At 38.2% G+C, this 9,383-nt stretch overlaps 1 protein-coding gene across 1 annotated transcript in view; it reads right to left on the reverse strand.

Annotated features, from left to right (window-relative positions):
• Window positions 1-3,269: 3,269 nt before the first annotated feature.
• STC2 (stanniocalcin 2) overlaps window positions 3,270-9,383 on the reverse strand; it is a 23,989-nt gene continuing 17,875 nt past the window's right edge. Inside the window, exons 3-4 of the mRNA XM_018558617.1 lie at window positions 6,853-7,064; window positions 3,270-4,210 (exon numbers count right to left, since the gene is read on the reverse strand). Coding sequence (XP_018414119.1) covers window positions 3,808-4,210; window positions 6,853-7,064 — 615 coding nt within the window. The 3' untranslated portion in view covers window positions 3,270-3,807. The remainder of the gene's footprint in view (window positions 4,211-6,852; window positions 7,065-9,383) is intronic.

Below are 9,383 nucleotides of genomic sequence, written 5' to 3' on the forward strand. Positions count from 1 at the left end.
TTCAAGTACTGCTGTACACAGACATATTTGATGTGACTAACAGTAAAGCCCTGAGATATGAGATATTTTTAAATCTAAATATTAAAATTCAACATTTTGCTTTGCACAGCAGAACTAATGTATCTATACCTTTCTAATATTTGGTCAGTCAGTATACGGTATAAGAGGCCTTTATGTGACAATTATTACTTCACAAAATGTTCACGGTATAGAAACCAAACAGTTCCTGATTATACATAAAATGTTTATTAATAATAAAATAATTATAGCAATAAATAAAGTGTTATGACATCAATTACATTACACAACTGCATCAAATTATATTAAGTTGCTTAACAAAATATACTACTAGTGGCGTAAAATATGTACAACACAAGGTGGAAAAGATTTTGGTATAAATTAGCCGAGCCAGAAAAAAAAAGTGTACATGTGTCTGCTCATGTGTATAGTAAGGGAGGCGTGTGCCTAATGTGCTGGTGTACAGGTATGTGTATGCAATATTGTGTTCATAAAGGAAAACAATACAATAAATAGAGCATAATAGAACATATATACAATAACAGCAAAGAAACAGTAGATATACATGTAAACAAACAATAACTTCATTCAGACCTGCAAATTTTTTTTTAGTTAAAACAGTAACCATATACACCTTGCCTGCAGTGGATGCAGATACCAGTCATGAATGCCACCATAGCAGCTCAGGTAGCTGGGAGTGTTTGATGGCCATCAAAGGGAGCGCTTGAGATGCTGCCTGCCCTCATGCAAATCTCCAGTATTCACAGGAGCAAGAGGCAGCTGGAGGCAAGGAGCAAATAATCTTATCCTGTCTTCCCTACTGGGTCCCAATTGATACAGTATTTGTAGTAACTATCATAGGCAGACATGTTTGTTAAAGGCATGATACTGTCTACTGGTCAGTGGTTCACTTGCAGCTTTCCTGTCAGCAATATTAGTTTAGTGTAGCTTAGATCAGAAGACTTTGCCTGGTTTATAAACTGTTACATTCATCCTGCAAAGTTCTTAATAAATGTGAAAGATGCAGAGTTCTCACTCTTAACCTGTCAATGGTGTGAGACTCAGCAACCAGCTTTACTACAATATACTAGTCTTGCTAAAGGGAGGAATAGTCCTGTGTGTGGCAGTATGTAGCCATGTAAGAGAGAAACCAGGGCAACATGTCTCAAATTATACCCACTGGCATATTTTTGGTGTCTTTTTCTATCAGTCTATCATCTAAGTGGAAGGCCATGTTGCTTAAATCTATTAATATGCCCATTGTCTTCTCATTTAGAGTGATAGGCTTGCAGACTTTAAAGTCTAAAGTTATTTGTTTACTTAAAATGACACTAAACTCAGGAGTTAAATCTTAAAAATGCATTCAAGTACCTTGACTGTTTACTAAAATGTACCTTATTTGTGTATCATTTGGCTGTGGATCCTCAAATAATCTCTGAATTCATGGTGACATTGTCCTTCCTTCTGGAGGGTGGCTACTTTTGTTCCTCATGGTCCCTGTGGTGTGTGTTGTAAAGTAGCCACCAAGCTCACTCCAGTGATAGACTACAAACTCAATACAAATGAATAAACTAAACGTGAGATTATAGTGTATCATGGGAGCTCGGAATGGTGGCTACTTTACAACACACACAGGGACCATGGGGAACAAAAGTAGCCACCCTGCAGAAGGAAGGACAGTGTCAGCACCAACTCAGAGATACTACTTCTGCTGATGATTTGAGGATCTAGAGCCAAGTGATACACAAATAAGATACATTTTTGTTTATAGTTGAGGTACTTGAATGCATTTTTAAGATTTAACTCATGAGTTTAGTGTCACTTTAAGATTTGAAAAGTAGCACCATTAGCATACTCAGTTATGTTTACTTAACATGTTTAGATTCAAAGAGGTTGACAGCAGGCTGAGGGGGTCAGAGGAAAGGGACCTGAAATATTGAAGAGGCCAGGAATTTGTAGTTATTTTCTGATTAATATTACACAGGACACAATGAGCATAGATTGCCTGCAGAGCATACGTCATGTACATCTTTAGTGTCTACTTGGTTGAGAGGTTACTCACATATTGCATGCTGTCTGTAGGTGTGTCCTGCCTTCATTAAAGATGTCAACAGTGACTGTCATCTTCAGCCACTCTAGAGATCACTGATCTCACGGTCTTTTAACTACCACAGGCAGTCCATACATATACTTACTGAGTGGGAACACACACACACTTAAAGTATGCCTGCCATGAGAGAAATATGTTGGTTGCCATTGCTGAATGTTATTTTTCTGGCTGTCACGATGATGCTTTGGCATATACACTCTGTTCACAGACATAAGGAGTTCTAGCTTATCTCTGATTTGTATTTGCTGTTTGTTTTTTCAATCACTGAAGCCAACCAGACAACTAACATTTTCAGGAGGAGGCCAGTAATTATAGTAGCTCACATATTTCCCTCCAGACAGGTGTACGTTAAACATGTCTTCATTCAGACACAGACATGCACAGATACCAACAAATTCTCATGCACCCACACAAAAACAAATAATGGCAGCAATGTTCATCATATAAAGATAAGGAAATTCATCCTTGTGTTAAAGAAATAATTATTATGTATGATGCATTCTGAGGTGATCTGTTGAACAAGACATTCAATGCTTTGCATTTTCTTTAGACCTGTTAGATAATGTACAAAGTAGTGAAGCTACAACACTCTGACTACTAGATTGGCGGTATCCGAGCTTTTTTTTTCTCTTTCCACTTGCAATTGGGTTTCATTGGATTTCTAGCATGGAGAAAAGAGTACAAAATAACTGAAAAGTTCAACTCTGGGCATAAAATATTAAAAAATAAAATAAAAACAAAAATAGTCCCCCAGTAGGTCTATAAACTAATAAAGCAGCTCACCTTCAATCATCTGGAGTTGACCTTTTTAATAGCCTGGAGTAATACCTTTTTGCTACAAGATGTCCCCAGTCTTCCAGGTTCAAAGACTGTAGAGATCCTGTGAGTGCAGGGTATCATGGACCTGCCCCCTGAGGGGCATTACCACATTGACCTTCACTCACAGTGTCATCATGTCAGTGCCGTTCTCTGTATTATTGAAACCACCTAGCTCTAGAGAAGAGAAGAGGCACATCATGTGATCAGCCAAATGACATTTAGAAAATTTGAGTTGTTTTAAAAAAGCATAACATATTACCAGGGAGAACTCTGGGGGGTGCTTACCCTGAGTTGTGCTATAAAGGATAGCATGTAAGGGGTAGGGTCAATTGCCAAATAAATATGTTTAAAATAACTATTGCTAATCATGTGTATTTCACAAATGCCATCCAAGTTACATAAATAAGTAACCCTTCTCATTGTGTCAGTAAAACATCAGAGGCTTACAATTAAAGAATCAATGGAATGGAATAGTTGCTTATTAGGAGTATAATATTCTTTGACATCACTCAACATCAATTTAGCTTTAACTCAACATTTAAGGTTGCCTGCGTTTAAGCAGTTAATCACATCATAAGTACACCAAAATATCTGTTTGATTTGAACTCTGATCTGTTCAAATACTATCTCATGATGGCAATGTATATCAATGAAATACCCTGAATGGGTTCTTAGATGATATAGGTTGTATGGTGCTCTGTCCTCTCCATAGGAGCTTGAGATTAATCTGCTGAATCTGAGAATGCACTTCAGGCAAAGCATTGCCCTATTTTATGGTAAATGCCTTGGAATGTCCACAGAAAAGGTATGACAGGCTTCTCAATGGAAAGATGTTGGAGAATGGTTGTGAAGACACTATTTCACCTACGGATGTCTGTTGAACCGACCAGTTTTTCAGAACTTTCTGTAGCACTAAACGCAATTTTGTTGCTTACGGGTTTTCCACGTGCGTATGACTGCACTTTGTTGTTTTTCTCATTTTTGGAGGATTTAGCGCTTTCTCGTTCTAGGTCAAACTGGGAAGAAGAGTCAGAGTGACTGCGGATGGTTTTGCCTGTGTCTCCTTTGACAGGGTCCCCTTGCTTTTTGGGGGGATCGCTAGACCCGGTAGTACCATCTCCTTGCATAGCAGAAGTGCAGAAACTTAGAATGTAACAAAGGCTTCCCCAATTCTGTGCACATTGAGTTTGCACACTGCGGGTGATTGCATCTTTCACTTCATCCCCACAAGTAAGTAATACGTTTACCAGATCAACGTAGGGCCTAAGGAAAGAACACAATTAACCAGTATAAATTGGGATTTTAACCATTCTGTATTCTATCCACAATATGAAAAATGGTGTTTGTATTAAATATTATTTGATAAAAACCTTTGGCTTTTATCAACTAAATCATGTTTGCTAACACCGATAAATACACCACATTTTTTCTGTATATGCCAAAATTTGTAGTGTGTTCAACATCTATCTATCTATCTATCTATCTATCTATCTATCTATCTATCTATCTATCTATCTATCTATCTATCTATCTATGTATCATTGGTTAGCAGGCACATATGTTTTCTTTAATGGGCTGTACATAATGCAATGAAACAGTAAAGTTTCTATATTTAATTGATTATGGGCTTTGAACAATTGTGCAACATAGATTTTACTAGACTTCGGAATCTTCATTAGCACCAGATGATTTTATGCAGGGAGGGGTTTCCCCCTTCAGCATATACCCAGCTTTTCTTAGTCCTGCACTGTTCTGCTGCAATGACTAAGGAAAGAAGCCCTGTAGCAACAAACCCATTTTGCCTGTGTTTACACAGGGCTAGGGGCTCCTTTCCTGCCCAAATGGGACAACACTTGGCAAATAAGGATGCACCAAGCTGTCACATGGGGGAGAGAGTCACATGCTCACCCATTCCAGGAAATGCTGTGTATATTTTACTTAATTAATTTTTAATGCACTACGTGTCTAAATTCAAGAATGGATATTTTAAGATACAGATAAGCTTTCTCTGGCCTACTATTTGTCTGTAGTAGAATGCATTGAAAAGTAGCTTCTCAGTAGGACTTACAGTGTAAATCCCAAGTTCAGTTATGGTACCCACTGCGTGGTAACATAGAGAACCCCTCACCCCTACCACCACCACTTTCCTTCCACACAGCCACTGGATTTTCTTTGGACAATGCATTACAATAATGGATGCCATCTGTTTGGTGTAGCCTGCTATTGTGGAGAGTCCATAGGTCCATACAAGAAACATTTTATTATACTGGTTAGATTCCACTCAGCCAAGTAATGAAAGAACCAACAGGGTGGCACGCTGTTTAATTCAAAAGTAGGCTGCAAGAATTGGGGACCCCTACAATTAGCGGCCCAAATCAAATTCAAGGATTTCCATTTTACTTAGAATAACTTAATGTTCTCCTCATGTAGGACATTATTATCTAATTTGTTAATCTACACTTTCTATGCAAAAAGAAGTGAATAAATCGTATTGTGTTACAGCTGTAAACTTATTTCCATATTCACTGTTCACAAGTTCCGGAAGCTGCCATCATGTAGGCAGATACAAGTGAGTACTTTTAAGGTGTGAATACTACCTCTGGTGGTGAGCATGCATGTTATTTATTATTAACTTTGCTTGGATAGTGAAGACATTTCCCAGAATGCACAACTGAGTCTTATTACAAATGATGTAACACAGGGCAACAGCATTTGTAAACCATGTTGTTGAAATTACAGTTAAAAGAGAACTGACGTCTGAAAATAAAAACTTGTTAAGAGGTAGTAAATAAAAGTAATTCACCGGCACACACTTGAAGGGTTTTTAAAGTATTGATATGTTTATTTAATACCCAATGTCACATACTGTCATACGGTGCTAACGTTTCGGGTCCGCACAGGGATCCTTCATCAGAGCGACAGTGACACTGCGACAGTGTCCCTGTGCGGACCCGAAACGTTAGCACCGTATGACAGCATGCGACATTGGGTATTGAATAAACGTATCAATACTTTAAAAACCCTTCAAGTGTGTGCCGGTGAATTACTTTTATTTACTATTAGTGTTTTGCACGACGCCATCCGTCTGGTCACCACATATACCTTGTGGTTTTGAGACCGTGGCAGTGCGAATGGGATTTGGACTTTGTTGTTAAGGAGGTTGTTTTTTTGTCAAAAGAGACATGCAAAATCTCTTCTGCCAAAAAACTTATTTCCCTGGCTCCTAGCAATTTTTTATTATGTGTACATGGCCTAAGGTGCATGCACACTCCAGCCTCATTCCTGGCATCTGCAGTGATGTAACTCCTGTGAGCATATACAGGAGTTTCAACTATAATGGCCACCCAGTGGGCAAATAGAAGAGTGCAGGACTTGGAAGAAGCAGCAGAGAGTCAGGACCTGCATGCACTGGAGGAGAGCACACTAGTAGGTAAGTGTGCCATAATGTGCAAGTATGCTGGGCACATTATGGCAATAGATCCCCTCACCAAGTGGACTTAAGGTCCACTGTTAACAGATATGTCATATTTACTTCTGTATTCATTTTAAAAAATGGAAACGTGCTAAAGAGAACAGTATCACACTTCAAGTAGTGATATAAAGGTTTCCATGATGTGTAAACCCCGGACTGAGTAATAACTTGCAGATTTACTGAATTCTATTTCTCACATACTGAACTCTTATAATTCCAGTTTGTAAGTTTCTCAGCATCCGTGTATTCATATTATTGCATTGCAGAAATTTTACAGCACAGGATATTTGTGGTAAATTATGGATGACTTGATTCTATTCCAAATGTCAGTTTTGTGCTCCTGGCTACAATACCTTTCACACAAGGAATTCCAGAGTTAATGGCCGCAAAACGCCCCTGGCAATGCTGCAATGCTCTGACCATCATCACTTACTCATGTAACAGGAGGTCTTTGAAGTGAATCATCTCCACAATCACTTGAACATTATCCTTGGCAGCAGAGCAGAGGTCGTGCTTGGCGTAGCATTCCTTCTGTAGCTGGTATACCATCTCTTTAATAGCCGGGCACTTACGACTGATGCAGCTGAATTTGTGTCTCAGTCCATGTGCTTTGCATTTCAGTGCATCCTTGATAAATGATTTCCCCTGGAAAAAAAAGAAGAAGAAAATTACCTTTGGTTAAGGAAATGTCATCAAAGAACTGCTATTAATCTAATAACTATTATGCATTACTTTTTAACAAATGAAATTAAAAAAACGTAGTGGGTTTGATCAGTTTAAGGCAGGCTTCAAACGTTAGCATTGTTGTAGCGCGTGTGTTCCTGCCACGCACGGTAATGCAGCATGCAACTGCTGCATGGCACACCAGCACACAAAGGCAATGGATCTGCCTTACCATGTCTTGTGGTGTGCTACATTAAGAAAAAAGGGTCAGATCTGGTTTTGGTGCACTGGCTGCACATTGGCTGCCCATTTTAAAGTGACATTAAGCTCAGGAGTTAAACCTTAAACTTGCATTCAAGTACCTTAACTATTAACAATAATTTAGCTTATTTATATATCAGTCAGGTGAAGATCCTCAAATTATCTCTGAATTTATGCGGATACTGTCCTTACTACTGCAGGGTGGCTACTTTTGTTCCCCATGGTCTCTGTGTCTGTTGTAAAGTAGCCACCGCTCCAAGCTTTCTCCCATGATAGACTACAATCTAAGTAAACTAAACGTGAGATTGTAGTCTATTACGGGAGTGAGCCTCGAACAGAGGCTACTTTACAACACATACAGGGACCATGGGGAACAAAAGTGGCCACCCTCCAGAAGGAAGGAAAGTGTCAGCATGAATTCAGAGATGATTTGAGTATCTACAGCTGAGTTATACACAGATAAGCTAAATTTCTGTTAATAGGGTACTTGAATGCATTTTTAAGCTTTAACTCCTGAGTTTAGTGTCACTTTAAATATATGGGTTATCTAAACGTGCGTGCAGTAACACACCGCAAATGCATGAAGGTGCATTATAAGTTTTTTATCTCTTGTTTTATAGCTTTATTATATGTACACAATAGCTTTGTTTTGCAAATAAATATTTATAGCAGGGGACCCATAACACAGAATTTTTACAGAGCATTAGAAAAAGATCACAGAGCTCCAATTGCTGGTTGGACATGACAATATAAAATATTCATATACATATTTACCAACGTAGAAAACCCCCCCACATTTTTAAAAGTTATATATTTTTATTCCTGACCATAAAAAAGGAAAAATAAATAGATACAAAACTACTACACATTCCCTTTACATTTATTAGATTAATATTTTGTGTCTAAAGGGAAAACGTTATAGGAGAAAACCAACAGGGTTATTCACAAAAGGATGAAGAGTTTGGAGACGGCAGGAGAAGTGAACAATCTAGGCCAAAATAGCTGATTTGGAAAAATGATCCAATTCAGCTCACTTTCCAGTTCAGCTATGTGGTCCTAGATTGTTCACTTCTTCTGCCTTCTCCAAACTCTTCACTGTTTTGTGACTAACCTTGCAAGTTTCCATATCCGTACTTAACCATAGTCTATTGTTCCTGTCTAGGTAACACCATAGCCATATACTTTATCCCATCTCCTAACTAACTGCAGCCAAACACTAACGTTGCCAAAAATGCTAATGTGGTTAAGGTCTTAGTTCTGAATGATATTTGTAAAAATGTTTTCACATTTTCCTAAATGACTGCTTGTACATGTAAATATCACCAACTCATAACGTTGACAAAACTACTGTGTGGCTACTGGAGTAGAGTTGGGTGAATAAATATTCATATTGCTTTGAGGACAGATCCTCAAAATAACATGCTTCTGCGTTTCTTAAATATTTATATGGTGTACAGGAACAGTAGTAACAGTCTCAGTGATAGTTAAAACTGGCAGCTCATATTTAGCTGTGGAATTGATTTTTTTTTTGCAATTAGTGAGGCTTGCAAACAGTAGCAGCATCCCAATCTGATTCATTTTAATTTGAGAAAAAGGTTTTCAGGTAGTTTTAGCAGCAACATTTTTTCATGCTTTTCATCAAATGTTAATAGGCCTGCTTTGACTATCAGATAGAAATTGGCCAGTAGTTCAGTGTTGCTGACCTTGTTCTCAATGGTGCAAAACTATCCTGCTAGTGGCCAATTTCTCTCAAGCTGTCATTAAGAATTAAGAGAACACAGGTGATACAACAGTGACCAGTAGCAGAACAAGACTAGGTCCACACTTACTAGAAACGAAGAGAACAGGCTGGATTTTTATCACAAGAATTAAGATACTACAGTTGATACAGCAGTGTAAAACTGCGGCAGGATTGCTTTAATTAGGGATAATAGGCCTAACTGGTGTATGCCTAACCTTTTTTTTTTTTTTTTTTTTATAGGGGTAGGGGGGGATTTGATGATGTGAATGGGAACTGAAAACCCATAAAAAAAAACCCCC

The sequence above is a fragment of the Nanorana parkeri genome, unplaced genomic scaffold (assembly GCF_000935625.1).
Source record: "Nanorana parkeri isolate BGI_ZX_2015 unplaced genomic scaffold, ASM93562v1 scaffold348, whole genome shotgun sequence".
NCBI classification, from domain to species: Eukaryota; Metazoa; Chordata; class Amphibia; order Anura; family Dicroglossidae; genus Nanorana; species Nanorana parkeri.